The sequence below is a fragment of the Harpia harpyja genome, chromosome 7 (assembly GCF_026419915.1).
Source record: "Harpia harpyja isolate bHarHar1 chromosome 7, bHarHar1 primary haplotype, whole genome shotgun sequence".
NCBI lineage: Eukaryota > Metazoa > Chordata > Aves > Accipitriformes > Accipitridae > Harpia > Harpia harpyja.
The window spans coordinates 22,620,715-22,645,137 of NC_068946.1; the positions used below are offsets into that span (position 1 = coordinate 22,620,715).

General features: G+C 40.0%; 1 protein-coding gene across 4 annotated transcripts in view; it reads left to right on the forward strand.

Moving 5' to 3' along the window:
- MYO1B (myosin IB) overlaps nt 1–24,423 on the forward strand; it is a 114,723-nt gene that overhangs the window by 13,726 nt on the left and 76,574 nt on the right. For all 4 annotated transcript variants that reach the window (XM_052791739.1, XM_052791741.1, XM_052791740.1 and 1 more), the window contains exons 2-3: nt 3,537–3,677; nt 17,660–17,775. In XM_052791739.1, the coding sequence (XP_052647699.1) occupies nt 3,543–3,677; nt 17,660–17,775 (251 nt within the window). In that variant the 5' untranslated portion in view covers nt 3,537–3,542. The remainder of the gene's footprint in view (nt 1–3,536; nt 3,678–17,659; nt 17,776–24,423) is intronic.

Consider the following 24,423-nt stretch of genomic DNA (forward strand, 5'->3'; position numbering starts at 1 on the left):
TGGGTGTGGGTGGGAGAGATCAGGGAATGTTTGAGGAAGAATCTGATTTGCAGACTGCAAGTGTTAGAAGAATTTTGGGTTTTTTGCTGAGCTAATTTGTTGCTATATTAATAATTTGCAGCTGTAATCTTTAAACAACACTTGTTTTTCTTGATGTCAACAGAATGAGATGTTGCAGTCACAAAAGCAAGGTATTAGGTAAATCAAGGGAGTACCACTTATATTTTTAGGTTGTTTTTTATTGAATTTCCAGTTTGAAATTACAGCACAGTTCAAATAAAGCCTCACAGCAGTACCTCCATCCACCTTCCCCCATTCAGCAGTCTTCATTTGAAAATCACTAAATGTGTCCTTCTTTTAAAGGAGACAGCCCATTCTGGTTCTTTCCTTGAACATAATTTCCTGTTTGCCGGTATTTATTTATTCTTTCTCACCAGCACAGCTGTGGTTTCAGTCATTACTGATCTCTCAGGCACTGGGAGCATGTTTTGGTCCCATCCCTCTCTTAATTCTGGTTCTTGAGAAACATTCATCTTTTTGAAGGTGCATGAATACATGTATAGGTAGAAGCTGCTTACTTGTATGTACTGTTCTCCAAATTGTGGTGAGCACGCTGTCACCAGCACTGATGGGAAAAGATTTACAGCTGCAAGGCATCTTTGAATATATGGCAAATAACAAATACTTGGACACGGGTTTGGATTGCGTTTCTGAGCTTAGTGACGTTGCTAAAAATCTTGACTGAAGTTTAGGCTTGCAATGTAGGAAGGGTGTGATTTTTTTTCTGTGTACTGTGCTGATTTTTGAGAGTTTTTTTTAAAAGCTACTTTTAAAATCAGTATTTGTATTTTGAAAGTGCTGTATATATTGATCTTCTATTAAATTCTTCTAGTAGATTGAATTCAATTATTGATTAAATTAAGTCTAATTGTTTAATGTATGTTTAAACATTGTTGGCTTTTCTTAACAGTGCTTTTTTCCCCCACTTGTTACCTTAGATAGGCAACCAAATTATCCCATGAGCTTGCCAGGTTTTCCTTTGTTGTTAGCTAAACCAGAGCAGGGATTATGACTGGATTCCACCAAAGTGGGGTCTAACAACATTGGTATGGCAGAATATTCTTGAATCATACATCAGTGTATGAGGTAATCTTTATTGAATATTTTGCAAAGGCTAAGCTGTGATTAACACAACTTAATGATTTTGAGAATTCAGTGTTAAACAAGATGTCTAGGCATATTGTCCAATTTTTTTATCACCTATGTTTCTAATATTTTCTAGCTTGCAAGTTAATGGAAATATTTTAACCATAGTATGATGTTAAATTATTGTGGAAAAAAGCAAGCTTAAAATTAACCTTGGACCATAAAATTGAACTTTTCAAATATATTGATAAATTAATATTTATATACAACTTTCTGCTCCAGCTTTTAGTAGTAGATACAGTGTCTTTGTGCACCTCTTCTGCAAAACGTGCCTCTGAGCTTGGGAATAGATGATTGTTCTTGATGGGTTTGGCTGCTCTTGGTCTTGAAATTCCCAAGCAGTGATGCGTGAAATGTGGTAGGTGGTATGTAATTTCACAATGGTAGATGAGGTATGCTACTTAGAACTTAAATTTTAGGTTGAACTTGCCCATATTAGGATTTTTATGTTGGCTTTTTCTTTTTTTTGGCTACAAACCCAATATTTAATAAGTTTCATACTTGAGAAGGACTTCATTTTGGAAGGCTGAAAAAAAAAATGGAGCAGTAGTTGATGTATGGGAAGTAATTAGGTCACTGAAACAAGACTGGTACTTTAAAGAATTTGTCTTAATGGAATGCAGAAGTTGAAGTAATACCTCTGAAAAGATTTTGTGAATGTTTAAAATCTTTTTGGTGATTCAGAGAGGTGAACTTTTAAGAATAAAAGTATTTTTCTCTACAGAAATATTTGTCCAGTGTTTTTGCTTAAAATAAATGCTCTTTTGTTTGTTTAGCAGAGTTGACTCAGCTTTGGTTGGTTACCGTAGTTCAGCACTGGTTTTGCATTTCCATGTGAATTTCTAGTAATTCCCAGGCTTGGTTCAGGTTTTGGGGATCTTCTTGTATCACTTCCGTTAGCTGCCTGTGGAGCTGTGCTTCTCTTCGTTGAATTTGGAAAAACATCAAACACAACTTAAGTCTTGATCTAATATCCCTCAAATGTCACTTACTGCTCAAAAAATCAAATAACATGTAGTAACGCAGTGGCTGTGGACAGAAGCAAGAGATAACTAATTTAAAACGAGTAAAGCCTTTTATCTGATGGATGGCTACTATGGCAAGTTAACGCTGATTGTATAAGGTAATAGCTGTTCAAAGGCATTTTGAAAACCAAGAAGAAATATTTAGAATTAAAATATGTTGCAGTGATAGGGGGAGCAAGGACAGCCTCACAGCATTTCATAGCTGAGAGGTTACAGCTGACTGGTAAAGTTCAGCTGTTGTTCTGTGTAGCTGTAGCTGTGCAGTAGCTGGTTCTTGGTTTGTGTTGCCAGCAAAGTTGTTCTCTCATCTCTGCTTCCCAGTTTGTGGGCCGCCACTGCTAATATGTTCATTTTTGACTCTCGTCATGAAAGCTGAAAGCAGTCACTGTGTGCCTGGAGTTCTTGAGGAGCTCAGTTAATCTTCTCTAACATTTGGATTGGAAGGATAAAAGGCTGGGAGGATCAAATAGGTGTTGAGTTTTGGCCTGACCTTGACGACTTTGTCTGAATTACTTCCTTTATCAGATTTGATTATTTGTTTGATCCTGGTCCCCTGTTTAAGGCCGGCTTCTGCCTTTTGCTGCTCTAGTTCTATGGATGCAGTCTCTCCGCTTGTCAGCTGGATTGTTGTTGCCCAATGAAAATGCTCCCTTAAGCAATAAAATTACAAATAAATCCATAACTTGATTGAGTCTGGTTAGGAAATGAAGTAATTTGGTAGCCTCACATTGCCAAGAGCAGTACTGTACTGGAATATAGGCACACTAGAGTACAGGGTTCATTGATTAAAATAGAAAAGTGTGGGTTTTGTCTCTGAGTGGGTTCACTTAGTTGGTTTCAGTTTAAAAGTTGATGGAGTTGGAGAAGTACAAGTAAGGGTGAGAAAGAAATTCAGATTCAGGTATTGGCAACTTTAAACCCTAATTTGATATACTGGAGATGTTGATGAAACTTTTGATAAAACTTGAGTTTGCGTACACTTGAACACTGTGTTGAAGTCGTCCAAAACATCTGGATGTGGTGCCCACTGGAATCTTCATTTGGGTTTCTTGCAGTTTCATATTTAATGTATAGTGGACCAGAAAGCATTGTTGACTGTTAGAAGTTAAATTTTTGGAATTGTGTGGACTACCTGGGTAGACGGAATGACTTTGAGAATGTTCCTTGGAAAAATAATTTTGAAGTAGTGTCATTTGATGAGTTTTTAACTTGTATTTCTTAAATAGTATTACTGAATAATGCCTGTGAATAATCAGAATAATTTTGAGCTAACTTTTTGTTTTATTCTTGTTTGCTTCTTGGCAGGAGAAAATGGCCAAAATGGAGGTCAAGACGTCACTTTTAGACAACATGATAGGAGTGGGAGATATGGTTCTTTTAGAGCCACTTAATGAAGATTCGTTCATCAATAATCTGAAAAAGCGCTTTGATCACAATGAAGTATATGTGAGTATATGTTAACAAATAACATCCTAGGAGGAGCTATGTTGTCATTCTTAAAATATGTGTTTATTTATAAGGATACACATAGACTGAATGCCTGAACATAATCTATTTATTAGGGGTATTTTAAACCTTACTTGTGCTGTAGTCTTTCCTGTACTGCATTGTTTGCATTTGATCTTTTCCATCTGGGATATTTTTCCTTTTTTTTTTTTCCCATTGCACAACATGATGGACCTCTGATTTTCATAAAAAAAACAGTTCCAGAACTGATGATGACAGTAACTTTGATGCTCCTGTTGTCAGAGGACGTTGCAGTTATAAATAATTCACTTACAGGGAAGGCACTTCCAGGATGTTAGAGCAGGTTGATGTAGAAACAATACATGCTTGGAATATGCTAGGGCTAGCTTAAATGTTGTTTGCTATCTTTGATTTGCAAAAACGTTGTGTTTATTAGAATGGTTGGATTTTAAACTAGAAACAATGAGCTTGAATATATGTGGAAGTAATAAAAATCTTCAGGCGTATTAATCTCTGAGTGATGATCAATAGGAGAGATGTTGTGAACTGACAGTTGAAACACAGGCAGGGAATGAAGGGCAAATTGTGATTCCAGTTAAGCCTTTCATTTCCTGCTTCTTCTCTCTTCCATTTTTGTTAAAATGTGCACAGTATTGTATCTGTTTTACTGCTGAGGCTGTGTGAACATAATGATTTGTAAAGACTTTCCAAGACTGCTGGTGAAAGATAAGTTTTTTAAGAGTAAAGCTGAAATATTTAAGCCAAAGTATAACTATGATCTGCAAGCAATTGTGTCTGCAGCTTATTACAATCAAATAGATGTGTTCTGTACTTAATTATAACTTAGCCCTCCCCCCCTTTTAATTTGTAGTGTGTCTGTTGTTCCTTCTTGCTAAGCGTTTGAATCTTTGTGGTTGCATTATACCCTTTCCTTTCCAACCTCCAGTATGGGAGGATCTGTGTTATTTTTGTTTGCTGCTTCTATCCCTTAGTTATAGTCTGTGCTTTTGTACCTCTGCTGTTCATTGTCTGCCACATCTTTCTTCCAGAGTAATTTTCCTACTCAACTATGCCTGTTCCTTTTTCTGTAGGCATTAGCTTGGTAATATACAGTTGCACCTATCTGCTATTGTATCACCTCCACCTATTCGCTCCTTAAGTTTGGACTGACAATTTAAATTAACCAGAAAATTAAAATAAGACAAGTACTCTCAGTATCCATTAAAACCTTATTGGAGAAGAAACCAAAATGATTTTGGTTGGAAAGACTTGGAAGGACTTCTTCCACAATGGTTAAAAAAATCTTCCTGATGCCTTTGAGAGTTACATTTCTGAAAATTTGTGTCTTTAATTTTCCTTGTTCCTTGAAGATGTAGTCTATTCCCTCTTGACAACCCTTAGAGGTTGATACAGGCAGGCAGATATCAGACTCCTCTTTGCTGCTTTTTCATCCAGATTCTGGCAAGTCCTCCATATTCGACAGCTGCAGTGGCTGCCTCTTCTGGGATTCAGAGTTTTTTTCAGTCAGTAGCTTGTATAATTAATGTTTTTCACATCAGTTTTAGGGTTAAGTCTATGTTCCTAATACCTACAGAAAAAGTGGGTGATACTGAATCATCTCATTCCACTTTAGCTCAAGAAAATATGAAGGATAAGAGAAGGAAAGGGAGCTATTTGCCTAGAGATTGAAGAAGACAGTACTACCTTGCCCAATCTTTGGGTCATATCTGAAAGTTTTATTTAAAGCATTAAGGATAGAAACGTATTCTGTGAGGGTACCCTAGACTACACAGTCTCTTAAGAAGGATTGCTGTAAGTCACATGGATTTCTCAAGTGTTTGGGGTTTCATTTTTTCTTTTGTTTGTTTTGTTTTTACTGTAAACTACTATGGATTGCAAAGTATTTAATTAGATGTTTCTACTTAATTTAGACGGGATAGCTTTTTCTTGAAAGAAATCAGTTTGAGTGACAAATGGGTAATGTGTTTTATTTTTATCTGCTATTACATGCTAGCTGACAACCATGTTCAAACACACAGTTCTTTGAGACAGTGACAGTGAAGCATGTATTTCCCCCAGTTTCGGATTCAGCTCGGTGCTGACATGCAATGTAATTAGCTGTATTATGTGCTTTGGCAGGTGATACAAGGTGTCACTCTTCTCTAGCAATGTAGGATCATTTGCCTTGCAGGTGGGAAAGCCTACTACTTAAACATGCTCTGCTGAGAAGTGTGAACTGCTGCCAAAACAAAAGTATTTTTTTGTTGGGTTTTGGTGTTCCCCCCCTCCAAATTGTTCCCTTGTATTTGTTGCACTATCATTTACCCTTTTTATCTCCAGGTTTGCTTGATCATGTAATTTATGTTTTTTTAAGGTCTTACAAGTAGGGTTTGTGAAACCACACTATGACGGCAAAATGTTGCAGATCTTTGCAAGTATCAAAACATTCACTACATCAGTGGTGGAAAGAATAGATGTTTATGTTTCGGCCACATGCTGCTACCAAGTATACAAATTAGTTAGTTTGTGATGCTGCATGGTTTTATTTACCAAATTGCCTGAGGAAATTACCTCCTTTCTGTATCAGTTGAGTTCTGCTGCCCTACAAATTTCATGCTACTGTTGCATATTTTAGAAAACTTTTAAAACAGTAACAGTTGGTTGTTACCATGAGCACCATTCCACCTTAATTTTCAAGTGCAAACTCTTCTCTCCCTTCTCCTTATTGGCACCCACTCTCTTTTCCCCAAACTTCACTCATGAAAACTACACTTTGTGTTTCTGTTTTAGGCTCAGATGAGCACAATGAAGCCTTTGTTACATCTGGAAGTAATGTTGGTTTTACCATGTAAAATCCGTAGTTTGCATGCTATCCTGGGGAACCCAAATCTGGCTATTAAAGAGCTACTGTTGGTGCTTAACAAAGACTGCAGATTTCTTCAGCTCTGACAAGCTACATACACCAGTTGACCTCTCAGGATCCTTTCAGAGGGCAGTAGGAGTGGATTTGTCCGTTCATGGCTGAGTTGTGGGATTAAGTTCAGCCTTCATGTTAGTGCTCCATTGTAGGCATTACCAAAAGTTGCATCCAAGTTTAAAAAACTAAGTCAAACTGAAACCATATGAATGGTTTGAAATGTTTCTACAGCAGTAAACCAGGGCTTACTCAACATCAGTTTCTAAGCAACTTCCTGTAGACTGATGGCTGTCTCTGTGCTACATGTTAGTTTTAAAATGGAGTTGCAGTTATAACCTTCAAAAGGGTTTGTTGTGAGGAATGAGACCTGTAACATGGATAGCTTTGAAAATGCTGTAAAGTTGGCCAGACGTTGCATAATTGTGTTAGCCAGTCTTGGTAGGTAAACCAACAAAGGGGGCTTTTAAGAAAGATGTGGACAAACTTTTTAGTAGAGCCTATTGCGTTAGGACAAGGGATAATAGTTTTAAACTAAAAGAGGGTAGATTTAGACTACATATAAGGAAGAAATTTTTTTACAATGAGGGTGATGAAACACTGGAACAGGCTGCCCAGAGAGGCGGTAGATGCCCCATCCCTGGAAATACTCAAGGTCAGGCGGGATGGGGCTCTGAGCAACCTGATCTATTTGAAGATGTCCCTGGTCATTGCAGGGGGGTTAGACTAGGTAACCTTTAAAGGTCTCTTCCAACCCAAACTATTCTATTATTCTCTGAAATGTGAGAGTCAGATTGATCCATCAGAGAACAGTGCCAAATCTTTCCATGTAGCCAAAGATGATGAGATAAATGGGCTCATTCCACTGGAAGAGAATACAAGTTTTGTGTTTTCTAGTCTCTTTCACAATAGTTATATTTGACGCTGAATGTTTGATGTTGGAGATCCTAGTGCCAGCTCCATTTACCTCTTTGAAATTCCAGATCTTCTCTGTAAGAGCTCCCTTTGCAAGAGCATTCAGATCTGGATCCTCTGGCGGTCCTTTTGTACCATCCTGGGTATGGTCACTGTAAGCCCTTCAAGAAAATTAGCTAAGTTTCATGCCATGGTGCAAACAGGGCAATAAGTGTACTCCTAACAGTTAGAGAACAGACTACCGCTTGATTACCTGTTGTTCAATTTTATGTGCATTTGATGGAAAGTTTAATGGACTTGGGTGTTAGGTTGCATACCAGAGTGCAAAGCTGGAGGCTGTGCCTATAAAAATAAGCATGAAGGCTGGTGAAGCTGGAGTTATGCCAAATATTCTACTAAAGACCATCAGATTCTGCAGTAATCTCATGCTGAGTGGTTTCGGGGGGAAGGGCTCATTGGGTAACGTGCATGTGTTAATTGGAAATGGGAATCTCAGAGTTTAGTCATGTCTGGAAATGTTGGGGGTATGTCTGACCAAGAAAAATCTCACTAGAAAGCTGTAATTGTTTATGATATTCTTTTTGCAACTCTTAAACTTTTCATTGATGAAATTTGCATTGCATTTTCGCAGAAGTTCTTTTCTGTAAATATCGGTAACAAAAGCCTGTGAGAATTTTTCTTCAACTTTACAGAGTAAAACGTGGCTCATGGGCAATGCAGTTAGCAAGTAGAAAAAAATACAATGTTGATTATATGAAGGTTCCAGGGAGCAGTTTGTGCAGCTAAAATGTGTGACCTAGAGACTGCATGGGAAACTTCAAATACATTCATAAAATCCAGTTTGTATGTGACTGATTAATTTTGACTCTTTCTGTTGAACTCCCTCCATGAACTTTTTATTTTTATTATTTTATTTTTTTTAAGTTGGCTGAAATATCCTCAACCAATCCAGCTCAGCAATTATTTTTCTTTTATATTTTGGGATGTGGACAAATGGGAGGGGGGCATCTGTTTATATGTGTATTTACAGTGACTCCTGGATGGTAGAGATTTGGGATAAATTGTAGTATAGGTATTGGTCTGAAACTTATTTTTGTACTGGGTTTGTTGCTTTGTGAGGCATGTGGAAGCGGCAAGGGAGGCGTGAGGAGTTTGGAGGGGAGCGGAGCTGCGTAGGCTCACAGGAGTCAGCCTTTAGAGGCCAGATACAGCTTTATTCTGCTGCCCTGCACATTTTTCCCGCAGTTATGTTGTTTCTTGAAGTCTTCCAAATTTGCAGAGGTCAGCATTTTGTTCCTTACAACAAAATGTTTGTTTGCTTTTTGTTCTTACAACAAAACAATCTTTCTCTGATGTCAGTGTTTAATTTGTATTTTCTGTGCGTGGAGTTTGTGGGCTGCTTTGGGCAGGAATAGTCTTATGGTACTGAACACATGTTGTTTTATCACTGAAACATTAAATATTTGGAATTCCAGTATAATAACTCAGTGTTAGCTGTTTGAGATAGCATCCTTGTGGCTACCTTCTGGTGGTGTGGCTATTGTGGTGTGCTTGTTTCACAGACTGAGCTGCTTCCTGTTGATCTCTATTGTTCTAATATTTTCCGGGTAGCCTTTTTGTTTCCGACTTGCTTTTAATCCACCATGTCTGTCTATATTATAGATTCATGCCTTTTTCAGCTACCTTACAGTATTTAGGAGTTTACTGAATTGCTGTCAGGCATAGTGGCTTTATTCCTGCTGCACTCATACCTGGTATTCCAGGTGCTACATTTGGAAGAAGAGGGTGGGGGACAGAATTATGTGAATGAGACCAATTGTCTTGGTCTGCATCGGCCTTGCGTGACCATCCCTCCATATAACTCTTGCTGTTGTGAAGAACAGCGTTTTGTGGTATTGGGAAACATAAACGCAGCTTGCTGGGAAAATCTTCATTGTGATATGATCGAGTGATTGTTGAAGTTCAATTTTATTTTCATTTTCATTACCTTCTGACGTCAGCATGACCGTGTTGGTCTTTAGTATGTTGGTTTTGAGGCCAGATGGAGTCCTCTGTTGGGTTTTGGAGAGGGTTGTTGCCCCCTGCGGTTTCGGGTATGTCCTAGCTGCCTGCATGCCTGTTGGTATCAGGTCCGTGCCTTTGCTGCTCCTGCAGCAAGACGCAGAAGAGTCTATCCCCCTGCCAGACCCGGCCCTGCTCTCTTGTACCTCGATGTATTTACTTGTGTTTATCCAGCAAGTCCAGCCTGGACTGCTGGTCTTCCTTTGGGAGTTTGAGGAGTGGCAGGTGCGGTGACTGAGTCATTTCTTAAAAGGCAGGATGGTTTGAGAGCCAGAGCAGCCAGCCATCCGCCTGTGATGGGAGCCCAGGGGACTGAGTTTCCTCAGATCTCCTTCTCTTCCTCCCTCGGGGGATGCCTGCATTGGTTTGAGCAATTTTCCCAGCAGTGCCTCAACAGTTTCCCTCTTTTGAGAGAAGCTACTGAGTTGTAGTAATAATATTGTTGCAGCTGCCACTGGCTAGGGCCTTGAAGCCTGCTGCTTCTGCTTCAGATGTGAAGAAGGGGTTTTGTGCCCAAGGCACATCTTTTCCTGTGATAGCTTGTGGTCTGAGAAGTAGTATTCTGCCTCCCTGTAAATCTTGCTTTGCTTGTTATCTAGATAGAAATCCCATTGGTCCTCTGTCCCTTCGCATCAGCCTGCTCTGGTAAAACAAACTTTGTAACTTGCCTGGGGTCAGGAGTAAAGATTTTCGCAGCCAGCAGGTTGGTTACTTTTAAACTTGAAGTGCTTCATGGGAGGAGAGTTACTTATCTCAAGGAAGTGCTTTCCTTCCTTTCCTTTCTGTACAGCTCCCACGATGCTGAGCGTAGTGTTTGAGGCACCTATTTGTAGGGCCGTATGCAGTATCTGCATAAAGCAGTGAGAAAACATGAATGAGGATCACAGAAAATTATATGCATCTTGTGGGCTGTGTGTAGGGGTTGTCTTCCCTACACACTCTTTTTTGCCTCTGATGTGACACTTTGAAAAAAGATAGGTGGTGTAGGAAATGTCTCCTGTAGGGCCCCAGAGATTGTTACAGTGTTGGGTCTGCCCCAAAATGCTGTGTATATCTTTACTAAGGTGATGCCGACATTTTGGGCATTTACTAGTGGTTTCAGTGGACATTATAGGAAATAAAAACACAAAAGGAAGATTAATGAAAGATTGGCAAACAACAGAAATAGAAGCAAAAGCGTCCAAATACTGTAAAAACATGGTTCTCACCCTGAAGAACATAGGTTAGCCTTGGCTGCAGCATGGCAGGAGACTTCCCTCCCACATTTTATTCATACGGAAATAATGAAATGTTTTGGAATGAGTGCTCTTGCTAATGTTTTCACCAATGGTTTCTTGGCATAGACACTATCCAATCTCCAGCTACTGTTTGCTTATGAAAACAAGTCTTTATCTTTTCAAAAGTGAGCAAGGACTGACATTCTGGAGTATTTAAATGCTTGCCTTAAAATTTCTCGTGTCTGCTTTGGGTTGACTTCCTCATCATTTACTTCACAGGTTTCATCTGTAATTGCATCCTGCATAGGAATTTTGTTTGTTTATGTAAAAACATCCCAATGTAGTCAGAGAGGCGGATGGCTGAGGTGATTAGTCTGCTTTGTTAATAATAACATTAGAGTCTGTCATAATGATCGCGAGGTTAGCAGCAATATTCACTGAGCAGCAGAGAGATTTCTGTGCCCTCGAGAAACTCGGAAGAGAAACCTGATAATCTGTGCACATGCATCCCCTTTAAGGACTCGCTTCAACTTGCCATGTGGGTGTCTTTCCCTGGCAAGCCCTCTGCTCTTACTTCAGGGCTCGGATCTAAAACAGGTTACAGTACGATTAAGGGCATGATCCTGGCTCGTGCGGGTTACCTGTAGCTTGTTCAGACCCCTGCTGTTTGCACAGTGACTTGCAGGATCAAGCCCGTATTGAAGAATATTTTAGCAGTGGTGGTATCTTTTCTGACATAGGTTGCCTGTGTCGTGATTGTTTGCTTTGGGGTATAGATGTGTGCTTCTACCTTTGTGTTACCTGTTTGAGCTTTGTTTCTTGAGTTATTGTATCATCCATCAACATATTTGGTACGTGACACTGATACATACTAATGCTGAATTTTGTCTCCTCTAGCAATAAGATGGTTTTGCTTGAACTGTTGAACTGTGGATACTGTTGCCTCAGTTTTCTTCTTTGGCTTGATTTCTGCTCCCCCCAGCCCAATTTCAGGAACTCAGTGCTCTTCTATGTAGTTTTCTTTACAGTCTTTACTGTCCTGTCCAGGTTTTACAAGGCTGCCTATCATGATTAATAACTGCATTAAGCATATATAATAGCTTACCAGGATTGTTTTTTTTTTTTTTCTATTGCAACATACAGACTTTGTCCACTAGATTTCTGGGGCAAAAATGCTATGTCCAAGAGGGTGGTCTTGACCAAGAGAGTTTTAATCATCATGGGAAATAGGCTGTGTTTGTTCAGAAATGCAGTATTATATTTCTTCACTCGTACAAGCATAATTAGAAAGGACTCCATCGAAACTACAGTGAAAAATAGTATCAAGGAGAAGGAGAGGTTTCTCTGTATATTGGGGGGGGGGGAGAGAGAGAGAGGGAAAAACTACATATGAGAGTCTGGTTTGTATTTTCAGTTTACTGCAGACTAACTTTTGGAAAAGTAAATTTTTAGCATTGTCTTTCCTTCCAGTGAGGGGAGTGGAAAAAGGCTTTCTTATCTTTAGCAACCTGCTGATTATTGCAGCCTCTTTAGAGCTGATCAGGAACTTTGTAGAGATGCTGTATTTGCTGGGAAATATAATGAGAGGAGTTGAAGCACAGAAGTTTCTTTTGCTAAGGACTCATGCCGTGTGATGCTGTGTGAGTCCAACCCTTACTGGATATGGGAAAATTCACACAGAAGCTCCTGTTCAAGGAAATCAAACTTTGTTAGTTCCTGTTCTTTCCACTTGATCATTGCTCTTTGGGATCCTGGGGTTGAGCCTGCATAGTTGCTTGCAGATGGTACTCGGAGGCTCTGCTCATGCTTCAGGCTCACTGGAGCAGGAGGCGTTGGCTCAACACAAAGTGCAGCTGCATGGCTTGGATCACAGGTAGAGTTTATTTTCTATGTGCTGTCATGAAACGGTGTAGGCAAACCCTGGAGTATTACAGGATGAAATCCTAGTTTGTTTGTTTGTGTTTTTCACGTACCCAGCCCATCCCTCTCCACCAAACAATACAAACACCTACATTGCTATACACAGCAATACAGTAAATCAAAGCCCCAGAAATAGTAATAATGGTCTAAGGTGGTTTTGCTTTTAGTCTCGATGTTAATCTTTTCCTTGTTCTTTTCAAACATAGTGTCTTGCAACTTTGTGAGTGTTTCAGACCTGAAAAACACAATAGACCAGAAGCAGGGTGCATTTGGCTATTTTATTGTGGCCAACCACAATGACAAACAAATTTAAGCACACAGCATGATTGTTCAAATAAGAAGTGATATTTTAATAAGGTACTGATCTAGTTGCTAATGTTTATTGAAATGAGAAACTTCATTATGGAGCAACACTGCAATGTTAAGTTTGCCAGGTTCTGTTTGAGTTTGAGGCAGTTCAGAAAACTGAGAACATGTAAATACAGGCTTCCTCTGCATCTGCCATCTCCTTGGCCTCAGCTGTTCTGAGCATGCAGTGGCACACGTGCTTATGAGCTGGCAAGATCCAGAACCACAGTAGATCAAGCAAAGGTTGCTTTGTAGAGGATGTCACAGATCCAGAAAAGCATTTAAAGATACGGAGCAGGCTGTTAATGATAGCCCCAGCTTTGCAGCTCCTGTGCTGCAGCCTCAACTGCTGTCAATAATGTTCCCTGGCTTCTGCAGCTGCAATCTTCTCTCTTCTGGGCCCTTGGGGTGTTGCAAGACTAACTTTGCCAGGAGGAAAAATAGCTTTGTTAATATACTGTGTCCCACAGCGTGAAATGTTCTCCCATAAGCTCTACTAGTGGTCTTCTAAAAGCTTCCCTTCTCAAGGGGGCCTGTAGTGCCTCTTCCCTGTGTATCAGATTTTACCGCAGTGCTCGTGCATCCTGGATGCAGAGGTGCATTGGGACCTTCTGCCGGGCTCTCTGTGAGCTTTTTGCAACCTCTCGGTTGAAAAGGTCCACAGGCATTTCAGGCAGTTTGCCAGATTCTAGCAATAGCTTTCCCCAGCGCTTGGCTGAGAAGAGGCTGCTGCCTGTAGTTTCTCCCAAGCAACAGGAGCCTCACATCGTCGTGCTATTTCGGGCCTCTTCTTAAGCCAATCTTAAAGCTGGTTGGGTTAGAAAGACACAGAAGGCCTTGCAAGGCACATATAAGCTTGAAGTAGCAGTAATATCTTGCCCCAAGTGGTTATGTTGGCTTTCAGTCCTAGGGGGAGAAAATCAGGCATCAAAGTGTCTTGGTCATTGCATTCCCAACAGTACTTAGAAGTGGTGTGTAACAAATATTATCAGCTTTTCCAGTTGAATTGTGATTTAGAATTTTCTTCCAGCTTGGGGCGTTAAACCCTTTATGGAACAGGAATGAGTTGTACGTGTTGTTTTGGTGGAGAATGCAGAATGTGTTGTCATTTGACCTGATAGAGATTTGAATACTTTTTTCTGCAGATGAAATGTTAGCCCATTACAGTGTTGCCGTGCTACATGATAGATGCACTGACAAACAACGAGTGAGAGTCCTTTTGGTTTGGGTTCTGGAAAAACACACCAAAGGAGGCAGAATTTGCCTTTTCGAGTTATTGCAATAAAGGAGAAATTTGGAGGAAGGAGTGTTATCAAGAGTCTCTAGTTAGCAAAACTTGAGGACACAACAGATCTTGTCCAAACTTGCATAATGAGACCATGTCAAAGCCAAGAAAGAAATCAAATCTCCTGACTGCATTCTGTGCGTTCATCACCATGAGGACATTCCTCTGGGGTTTTATTTTTTCCTTAAACAGGGAAAATGAAGGATCTCTTTAGTCCCTGGGGTGCCACGGTATGGTCTCCCACTACTCTGGGGCGTTCTTTCAGCACTGGAATGTCTCTGTGTTTGTCGCTTGCTCAAGGATTTAAGCCATTTATTTTGTTTGTTTATAATAGAGTTCTGGTGGGAAGGCAGATGCTATGTGGGAAAGCTATTTTCCGGATCTGTTTATCCCCATTATGTGGAATCTCACAGACCACCAGTAGCAAGTAGCTATTAGGCATCAGCTTTGAGATATTGGCATTTTTAGAAGAGGAAATGTATTAGTTCTTGTAAGCAGTTTTGCAGCAAAAACAATGATTTCTTGGCATGCTTTGGCTTGGTGTTTAAAATGGACATGAGTATGTCTTTGTTTCTATATAGTCATTTGACCTTTTGAAATATTGGTATTTTAGGAAATGGTCTGTATTTGTTCATGCCTGACAATAAACAGCTGACTTGAATTCCCAAAATATATCATCTAAGCAATACTTAGCTATGAAGAGATGGTTCTAAATAAATCTCATTTGAACGCCTGTATTCAAAATTAAAAATCAAGGTTTTCACTTTTGCTCATCTTTCTTTACCTTGGCTTCTCAGGGTACTTCAAGGAACTTAGCAATTAAATTGTATGCTATTATGGTAGCAGAATAGCTGAAAAGGGAAAGTCTTTGAGTTGCAAAGAATTCCTATTTCAAAGTATAATCTTCAAGATCTGGCCTTCATCTCTCTTCTGCTGATACTTTCCAGCACTGATTTCACAACAGGCTGAATTCACAAATTCTTACGATTTAGGAGGAAACAAGTTGATATATTAATGTTTAATCAGGAAGGAGTCCTAACTGGGGTATCCATGCACTTGTGAAGACTAGAAAGCTTCTTACTCTTGAGTATCTGTTATTCTTACCATGAATCTGTAGGCTTGCAAATTGCCAAAGCTACATTGCTTTGTGTTGAGAGAGCAAAGTAAACGCTGTAGAAAGGCAATTTTTGCATTTTCTTCTTGTTCAGCCAAAGAGATTAGACATAGATGGAAAACACTTTCCTCCTTAGGGGGAGGATAACCACAAAACTAGAACTTTTTTTTTTTTTAATTTGAAGAAAATATATCTAAGCACACACTGCAGCATGTGTTTGAAAGAATCAAAAATCTTAATTATTTTGGGATTTTCTCAACAGACTGTATCTGAATGCCTTTGGGGGCACTTCCCTCCCAGGTTGCAGTGCAAGGCAGATTGGAGTTGTCCCTCTTTTGAGTTGCAGCCTGGCTGCCAAGATGTGGGGCACCTGCAGGCTTGCTCCCCCTCGCAGCACTCTGCATGGGCTCTTGGTGTGAAACCATCCTGTTTCTAGGGTATTTGGTGTGTTCTGGGCTCAGATGCATGGAGGGAAATGTTTTGGAGAAGGTTTCTGGCCAGTTCCAAAGGAGAGGAGAAAGTATGCGTTGTTTAGAAATGGTGAGTCTTGAGTCCAATTAGTGAAGTATTGTGTTTCATCATAGCAGCAGTTGTACACCGAATTGTCAGCAGTGGCTGCTTCTGTTTCATTCTGTGTGTAGTAAACAGTGCAAGGACCAACTATGAGAGTCTCTGGAAGCCTCATGCTACTTGTGTTATCACTGCAGTCTAGTTTGTTCAACTCTGTTTTAAATGGGACAGAAAATGCCATGCGAGTTCACAGCTTGCCTGTGCATGTGAATGCTGTGGAAAATGGGAAATCTTGCTTTCTTAGCTTTCTGCTTAGGACCAAATTTGGTTAGCATTTAGCAGAAAATTGCTTTAGACATGAAAGTTAGATAGGGAAGGGTTGCAGCAATTAATACTTTTAATTTGTGACTGTAGCTCTGGAGGTACTTCAGTGCTCTGCTGAACCTGTTGGTGAGTAGCTCGGGCTCCTTGTGCCTCTGTTCCCATTTAAAAATGCATATTACAGCACTTCCCTGGAAGAAGAATTGTGGGGAGAAATCCAAATAGTGATTGCAAGGTACTAAGGTATCGCTGCAAAGAAGCCATTTAAAAACTATGTAAACCCCATTGTTTTTCTTCTGTAGTTAGTAGCAAATGTAATCCAAATAACGGGAACCTGTGGCTTTTGTGTACAGCGTTTACACCTCCCAGGGAGTCCCTGGTTATTGGAAAATTGTGTTTCACCAGGTGTTATTTATTTATTTCATGGTTGTGGAAAGAGATACCAAACACTTGGGTTTTAATTAATCTTTGATCAGTATCTGCAGGCAGGGTAGAATGGGGTTTGGCATTTTTTGCCACTCGGGTGTATTTGAATGCAGCCCTTGCAGCTGGAGGGAGGTATAGAGAGCTGTGGGGCACCCGGCAGTAGGCTTGATGAAGGCAGGCTGATTGTGGTGTGTGCCGACATGGTAATCATGGTGTACAGTATCGGTCTTCATTCAGCTCGGTAGTGAACAGGACCTAACAGAGTAAAACAACGCATTACTCTGCTTTCCAAGGGTAATGGCAAGTATGTTTAGAATCTGGAAATCAAAATTACTCTTAACGTCTGCTGAGGAACCACGACAGGACTTCAGCTGACTTGAATCCCGACAGTAAATCTCTCCTTTGACAGTAACCTGTCAGAGGCTATTAGCCTTCAGGTTTCTTCTCTGTGAAGCTGTTCTGTGCCCAAGGCTTTGAAGAGATGGCGCAGAGCTCCTCCTTGGGTGAGGGAGTGCAGTCCAACTCTGGCCTTGCCTTTACGGGGTTTTGTGTGAGTGCCCAAGGGCTACAGCAAAGCTCGTGTGACATTTGCCATGCAGATGGAGTCGGTTCTTCGTGAACATCTGTGTCTTTTTTCCTTTCCCTCCCCCAGCTGAATTAGTCACAGAAATATTGTACAATTGGGCTTTCTTTTAAAAAGTGTTCGTAAGAGGCCTTCAGTTGTGTAGAAATAGCTACTTGGTACCCAACAGCGATTGTTGAGAGAGATCTAAAAGGTGTTTCAGAGTGTATGTACATGTTTATTCATTGCTACAATTAGGCTTTTTGTGTGTGTTTTTGCATAAGTATTAAATGGGAGAATAATATATAAACTGCAATAGTATGTTAAAAAGAAAAATCCATGGTAATTTTTTTGTTTTCCTTCAACAGACATACATTGGCAGCGTGGTGATATCAATAAACCCCTACAGACCTCTACCCATTTATACTCCAGAGAAAGTGGAAGAGTACAGAAACCGAAACTTTTATGAACTCAGTCCTCACATGTAAGTACAGTGAAGAAGTTTTAGTTTTCATTCTGTCCTGAAGCAGATGGTACCAGCTGTGTGTCTCCTCAAAAGGTCTGTTGTTGATTAAAGCAAACAAAAATCCCACCACCACTCCCCCGAAATGAATTTTCATTAGTTCATCCTTATTTTAAAGAGAAGTCAAGATGAGTTACTCTTTCTGTTTCATGTATTTAGATCCTGGTATGTGCATTTCAGAACATTTTCCTGTAATTATTAGCAGTAGCCTTTATTACTGTATTGTAAAGTAAGTAGTCTGTTTTCAAGGAAATCTGTTTCTTTAAGTCCAGATTGCCTTGTGAAAGCCTCTAGGTGTTAAATACGTTTGAGTCATGTAGTGCTACTTTTGATATCTGAAACTCTTAATTTCTCTTTGCACAATGCAAAAAATGAAAAAGCCCTCATGATGAATGCAGAAACATACTGGATATGTCTGAATAGTAACTGTAGAAAAATAAAAGCTTGGTCTCCTCTCCTCTGTGCTGGATGGAAATGAGCCCATTACAAGAGGGCAGCCAGAGTGCCATAAATATATAATGCAAATTTTAAGGCTAAAATATATAGTGTATATACAGACATATAATACTGCAAAATATGATTTGCATATGATGTAAATTCCAAGTCTAAGTTTAGAAATAGAAGACTGGGAAGTAGGTATAACCTCTTATTCTGACTTCCATTCACCTTCTGTAATTCCTCTACAGGGGTGCATATTGCAAAGAAGTCAAAGGCCTTGCCTTGTGGTTATAGAGAACTGACAGGACCCGTGTTATTTGGGCCTGGTCAGAATTATTGAGAGTAATGGAACATGGTTAAGCCCTGTCCCTTATAGGACAAGACTTTGATCACAGGTGTAGGTGGTATGGCTGAAATGAGGTACTTGGTCTGCAAGATCTGTATGTTGCAGTAATTGTTTTATCTTGTCAGACACCATAGTGGTGAGATTAAAGCCAGCTGTTCCTCTCCTCGGCGTGACGCTGGGGTAGAGAAGTGTTTCCAGTGTGTTGTGAGGTTGCCACCTGACTTTGCAGTCACATATTCAGGAGACTGACTTGAGTGATCAGTGATCGGATAAGTGTCTAAACGTGACCATGAATTTATGCATCTTCCTTCAGTGTTAGCTTTTAGGTTAAAAGGAAATTATGTGTGGAAAGAGTTCTGGAAGTTATTTTGTTCTGATTAATTTTTTGCCTTCACACTTCATCTGTGGCTTCCAGATACATTGGCTGAAATGCAAACAGCCAATTAATCAGATCGAATAAGCTTCTGGTAGTTCTTGGCCCTCTTCGATCTGAACTCTGGCTATGTTCAGGTTTTCTTTCTTCACAGTTTCGTTTAGCAAGCACAATTGCTTGCTAAATTAACACAGTTGCTTGCTAAAAGAACTTTCTGCTCTGCTAACTTTGTTCAGCTGCATAAAATTTGCTGTTATATGATGGAGAATTTTAAAAATAAAATCTAGGAGTGAAAGTTTGTCTGACATTCTGAAAGTCAGTACTATGTACTTGGTTACATGTTGAATCAAGTACATATTAATATATTGATCTCCACATTTTTCCATCTCTCTTGAGAGATGGTTTTCCGGAATAGATATGTTCAACAGTCATTCTTGTATGTATTATGAGAGTCTTAACTCGGTAGAGAAAAGTTTCATAAACATCATTCATCACAATAATTGTACGGTCAGGCTGCCATCTCAGAACAAGAACTTCTGGAGTCCAAACACTAGAAATCCAGTTTAAGAGCAGTAGATTGAAGTGAGAAAATGTTGAATTTTAACTTAAGTCAGGAGATCTCGACTGCATGGTAGTAATAGATTTTCCGTGCAAGTTTGGATAGAGCGTCAAGTCATGAAAAGTATAAGACAAATTAGTCTTGGACAGATATAATCTCTCCACAAATTTTCTTTATTTGGTATTGCTTCTCTATGAAAAGTTTGTCTTCTGATACCTGCTAAGTAGACAAAGTGCCTTTAAAAATACAGCATTAGGAAATAATCTTTGTTATGGTTTCTTTTACAGATACAGTGTTTTCTTTTCAAACTGTCGAAATATAAAATGATCTTACTTTATGGTGACCTTGCTTCCCTTCCTACCTGTCTGTGGATGCTTACGAGAACTGCAGAATCAAGAAAGCCACTTTTGTCTCTGCTAATATCAGTAAACTTCTCACCATCTGTAAAAGATATTTTCAAATATTGTAGACATGTAAAATAAGTGCTATGTAGGCTGCCTTACGCCATCTCTGACAAGCCTAAACAACTTTTCATCCCCTTTAATGTATAGTGCCTTGTGCTGTAGCCTAAGGATTCATGCCAGTCCAGTTGTTCACTCTGGGAACATAGAGCTGGTGCTTGAATGCTGGTTAACAGGCCGTGAGGTGAGCTTACAGGGCGGCCGTATAGTCCTGCTGCAGCCAAGCCTAGGCTGTTCACCGGTGGGGTGGTTGCCTACCACGCTGGTCAGTACAGGCCAAGAACTGGGTTTGGAACAGAGCCAGCACCATCCTAGCCTTGGAGCTTGCAGCTAATTCTAGGACTGACTGATCTGGGAGTAGCAGGCCACTGTTAAAAGCAGGGTTCAGGCATATCTGGGGAGGTTGTGACACTTCCACAGAGACCTTGCAATCTTCAGGGTGGTTTTTTTTTTTAGTTGCTCAGGAACTTTAATGAAGAGATGCTGTGAGACAAATTGCAATTTGTGGTATTTCTTCTGACGTGGGGATAAAAAACCCCACATTGATTTGTGGAGATGTATATACTTATTTTTCTTTGATGTGTAAATCTCCTTTGAGCCATGGCCTCTTCAGAAGAATTGATTGTGGGTAAGCCCACTGGACCATTTAAGTGTGCTTTGGGAAAAGACTTTTGGTTCCTATTGCATAATCCTGAGCAAAGCAAAACTCTTGACCATTTATAAGGACTTTTTGTCTATGCTGGAGGTACATGCAAGTGTTTCAATGTGATGGATTGGTATAGGGATGATGTGCTTGAGAAAATTAACTGTCCCAGTAAAATAGCAGGCTTGGTGAGCAAATGAAAATGGGAGGAAAGAGAGAGAGAAGTATATAATGACATGAAGGAAATCCATACCTAGAGATTTTTTTTACATATATGTGGTCATTGAAGGAAACATAAACTTAGGGAAGTGAAAAATCTGTTCATGTGTTTTCTTAGCTCTAATCTGAAAGAGGAGGGGAGTGAACACCTAGTCATCTGCTGTGTGTTTCTTCAAGAGCGTCTGTGAGAGTGACCGATGCTTTCAGTGACGCTAGTTAATACTTAATTGCAGGGCTTGGGCAGGTGTGGTGGGGTTTTTTTTGCTCTTTTAAATGATCTTTGGAAACTAGAGTAAAGCCACGGACACGCTTTGAATGGGCAGCCAAACTGAATTTCTGGGAGAAAGTTTGTCAGGTGGTTTTGGATAGTGTTATACCTGATCAAATTTGACCGAAGAGATTTTATTTTAATAGTTCATGCCTCTCCAAATACACCACTGTTGTTGTGGCACCATGTAATAAAGTGTTACTTTTCTAGGTCTCCTGGAATGCTTGTTTTCATAGTCTGTGGCTATTTGCATAGCTATAATAGGAAGTTTACCAAGCTTTTTAATTTTTTTTTCAATGTTTTGTTAATCTTGCTGGTTTTGTCCTTATCTGCAAAGCAGGATCAAACTTGTCTCTGACTTGACAGGGCAGAGTATGACATTTCAGTGTTCAAACAGTTTGCTGCTTGATTTGTGCAGTCCTTACACTTCTGTTCTGCTCTTTCAGTTGATGTAATTACTCTTTCAGCTGATGTAATTGCTGTTTTGCTTACCTTGTGGGTAAGCTAGACGTGAGAGAGAACCAAGCTGTCTATCTTGCTAATTTACATTGACTTCCACCAGTGGCAAAGGCAGCTGCTGGCATCTTTGAAGTGAAGGCAGTAGGAAATAAATAGCTTATTGTACCATTTATTTGTAACCATCATGCCGTATCACTTTCCTACCAGTAACAGATTTGCTTTAAGGGATTGCAGAGTAGGTGTTTTCTTGCATTTCCCACCTTAACATTGGCTCCTGGCTACTAGCTGCTCTCAGTCTGGGAGGTAGTGTGGCATGTTGCTTTTTGCTCCCCTTTATGTTCTGAAACACCTTACCTGCTCACTTTAGAAGAACCACAGATTACTTTAAGTTGAGGGACAAAATGGAAAGTGGCAACTGTACTCCTAACGGCAAGCTACAAGCAAGTAAGAGTTCAGAGTCAATGTGCATTTTATTAGCTATGCACTGAAGTATTTATGGTGAATAACTGAGACAGCAGGAAAATATCTGGAGAAGGCTTTTATCAGACATCTATTGAATTCCACTTAGGCAATTTTGCTGTGTATTTTATTTACTTGTTTTTAGTTTTTTAAGTCAAACATTTCTGAAGAGACAATAGCTTTGCTTTAAAAGCTTTCAAATTTAGAGAGACTTAAAACTTTTACAGGCGCCTCCTGAAAACCAGCTTGCCTTTATATAGGATACAAGCACAAAGTTATCAACCTGATGCCTATTGAAATGCAAGAATGAGGAACTTATTAATGTTCCCCATTTCAGTGATCATCATATTAATAATTATTGGGATAAATCATTATCCCGCAGATATCTGCAATTACTCTGACAAGAGATACAATTTGCTGTTTCCTTTTCAAGTTTTGAGCCAATGTAAGCAGTGAATATAGAGGTTATATTTTTGCTTCTGGCTTTTTTTTCTGGTATTCCAGGATTGCATGTCTTAGGAAACACCAAGGTTACAGAAACTCTTTTTCCTCCTTGACTTAAAGCAAATATTTTTGTCTGAAGTGTATGATAAAGCCCCAGCTGTGAAGGATAGTTTTTGCCTATATGTAAAACTAAGCTTTTCCCAGTAGGTAGCAGAGTTTTAAGATACACAGTAGCTATTGTTATTTGTTGAAGAAGGGGGATGGTGGGGTGAGAGCCTGTGCCATAGTTTAATGTCCTTTGTTGCCCCAGTATGTTTATTTTAACATTTCCTTTTCAGTTTGTCCTTTCCTCATCTTCATTTGGTTTCATTTTGGATTGGTTTCTGGGGTGGTTTTTTTTGTTTTAAATCTCTCCCCCCCCCCCCCCCCCCCCCCCCCCCCGGTTTTGTTCACCTTGTAGTATCCCCTTTTTACAGACTTTTTTTCTTATTCCTAATAATTCCTGACTTCTCCAGAGACTCAGTCTTTGAACTTGTTGACGTGGCTCAGCAGAATGCCTCTTTCAGAAGACATTTATAGTCGAGGGAAGATGATCACTTCAGAGGTTAGTTCACAAAATTAACTGCTGGGCAGGGAGGGAACATCTGTAGCTGACAGAAATTATAAATAGCGATTAGGTAGGACTGCCAGTACCTAATTGTTAAACCCATGCTACAAATGAGCTGAAAGAAGAAGGGGGGAAAAAAAAACCCTACAGAGAATATTGAAGTCTTATTTTGGAAGGGGTCAGGCTTATTACTCTCTTAACCTCTATAGTGAGGCAGTACTGGATATGGCATATCCATGAATGTAAATCCCTCAAGCATATAGATGAAAAGGGGATGAAGCATCACACTTGCTTCAAGAGTCAGAAGGACTTGATGCCTGAGAAGAGCCTCTTCTATTGCAGGCTGCTGGCCTACCACCCATGGGATGCCCAGTTTGCTAAATTTTACACCTGGTAGGAGACCTCAGAAGTCCTTCTGGGAAAACAGAGTTTTCAGGAAGGCAGTTGTGATGTGGCCATATTGAAATGGCTGTGTGGCTCTCTGAAGAGCATTTTGGAAGTGATCTGTGAACTTGAAGGCTTAGGGTATAAAGCAAGGATTCTCTCGCATACAACAATAAATTTAGCTTTTTCCTGAAATTTGAGCAGGGCTATTTTAGTTGGTTTGGATAGCATGTAATGCAGCAATCTCACCCCAGTGCTTCAGAGGTGAATGTAGTCTTATTGACAAGAACAGTAGTTGCTTGTTTGCTGCCGGTATTAGACTGCATGAAATTTTGTAGTAATGCATGATACAGGAACTGGTTTATAGCAGGACATGTGGTTGTAAGGAGGCTCAAAAAATGCACCCGACACCCAGGAAGTCTAAACAGCCTGGAAAAGCAGTGTATAGATGAAGTTGTGCTTTATTTTAATTTTTAAAATGGTCTGGAGTGACATTTAGACTGGATTCCACAGTTCACTGGAATGAGCCTGTCTGTCGGTCCTCTAAGTAGTGCTGCCTAAATTAAGAAATGAAAAGGCCCTTTAAATTCTTTTTGTATGGCACCGGTGCTGTCATTCTTCTGTAAGGACATGGGATTCCTAACATGAAAATGTATGATGCTGTGTGTAGCCGCAGAGCTGTAGTGCCGGTGGGGTGGAGCTGCCAGAGCTGCCTGCACACAGGCTCGCCCAGACACCTGGCGCTGTGGAGTCCAGGTGGATTTTTGTGCTGTTGTGGCATTTAAACACTTCCTGGGCTAGGAAGGAGCATATATAGACTACAGGGGATGTAAAAAGCATCAAGACAAAACTGTCTCCCAAAATACCACAGGAGGCAGAGAGGACTCTGCCTCTGGTCTCGCCCTCCAGCATCTCTCCGTCTCTCAGAAGCTACAGCAGTGTATGCCGC